Raw genomic sequence first — 1,647 nt, 5'->3', positions numbered from 1 at the left:
CACGCTCTCTTCTTCTCTCTTCTTTTCTTTTCTTCTGATTTCTGAATGTATGTGAGTGAGAAGAACATTAGAAGAAGAAAGAATGGGTGATGGAGATGGTGATAGGGTTAGTGAGGTAATGGTAAAATAGTCAAAAGGATGATTTTAAAAATAATTTTAACATTGAGGACGATTTTGAATTAAAAAAACAACAAACCCCAAACCTTAGGGACTAAAACGGTACTTATTCCTCAAATTTATTATATGGCTTCAGTTTGTTTCAAAGTTTGGCGAAATCTTCTTAGTAATAATGTGCTAAAGCTTTAAATACTCTGTTTAGCAAATATCCTTGATTTCCTGTACACCAGAGCTATAATTTATAATAAGTAATGCACTTTGTATCTTTGTCCAAACATTTCATTCATAAGGCCTGCTTAATCTTTAGCTGATGCGTATTAGATGTGGTTCTGGTGTCTTTGAAAATTGTTTTCCTAAATTATGTTTACTGCCATATAGAATTACATTTAATCATATTGGACCATGTAAAAAGTTGATGTAATCATGTATTATTTTGCACATTGCAGGCAGGACCGGTTATATTGGACCTGTTCAATTTATGTCCGGATGCAAAATCTTGCACTCAAGTTGAGCAAGAGAAAATAGAAGAAATAATAAAGAGCCTAGGTCTCCAAAAGAAAAGGTCAAGAATGTTACAGCGCTTTTCTGAGGAGTACTTGAATGGAAATTGGACTCATGTAACTCAATTGCATGGGGTTGGAAAGTAAGTGGGCACATCTTGTTTATTCAGGTAGTGCATCCCATTATTCTTCCCTTTTGTTGATATTGGTTCTCTTTCAATCAGGTACGCAGCTGATGCTTATGCTATATTTTGTACGGGAAAGTGGGATCGAGTAACGCCCACTGATCACATGTTAAACCATTATTGGGAGTTCCTTCATGAAACCCATGGGATGGGATATGATAAGGAGCTTGATGTAATGAAAATACCGGGAGAGAATGTAATTTCTAACATGTGAATCACTCGTGAAAATACCACATTAAGGTATACCTGCTCCAGTTGTGTTATTGTTAATAACAAAAGTCATTATCTTCTATTCCTGTTTTATCCCTTCCCCCCTGTTTTTTTTTTTAAGTAAATGTTTGGTTTTAGTATATCATCAATTGCAAATGCGTCCCCCGCCCTCTCTCCCCCAAGAACTTGGAAACGTAATAACTTATGATATAGTATGTGTTTGGATTGATACATAAAATTGATTTTGCAAATTTTATTTTGATTAAAAGTAAGTTGGTATTAACATAATTTATGTTTAAAAATTTTTATATTAAAATGAATTGTAGTAAACTAAATATTGTGCTTATTTGGATGAGTTTCTATGAAAAAAATTTTTTCAAGTGATTTTTTAAAGAGATCTTTTAGAAAAATAAAAGTAATTTTATGTTTGGATATCTCATAAAAAAATATTTTTTTATTTAATAATTATTTTTTTTTACAGATTATTACATCTGAACATCTCTCAATATTGATTATACTACAAAAAAAAAGGCCTATGGTTATGGTAAAAAATCGTGACCATAGCTAGTAAAAAGGGTGACCATAGATCTATAGTCACGGTTTTGGATCTATGGTCACGGTTTTTTTATCTATGG

At 32.1% G+C, this 1,647-nt stretch overlaps 1 protein-coding gene across 3 annotated transcripts in view; it reads left to right on the top strand.

Moving 5' to 3' along the window:
- Positions 1-1,094, top strand: part of LOC107639420 — a 7,616-nt gene extending 6,522 nt beyond the window's left edge. For all 3 annotated transcript variants that reach the window (XM_021121245.1, XM_021121244.1, XM_016342914.2), the window contains 2 exons: positions 564-760; positions 842-1,094. In XM_021121245.1, the coding sequence (XP_020976904.1) occupies positions 564-760; positions 842-1,016 (372 nt within the window). In that variant the 3' untranslated portion in view covers positions 1,017-1,094. The remainder of the gene's footprint in view (positions 1-563; positions 761-841) is intronic.

This window comes from Arachis ipaensis, chromosome B04 (genome assembly GCF_000816755.2).
Source record: "Arachis ipaensis cultivar K30076 chromosome B04, Araip1.1, whole genome shotgun sequence".
In the NCBI taxonomy this organism is placed as follows: Eukaryota; Viridiplantae; Streptophyta; class Magnoliopsida; order Fabales; family Fabaceae; genus Arachis; species Arachis ipaensis.
Note: the sequence above shows the minus strand (reverse complement) of the source record. Positions and strands in the feature narration are given on the sequence as shown.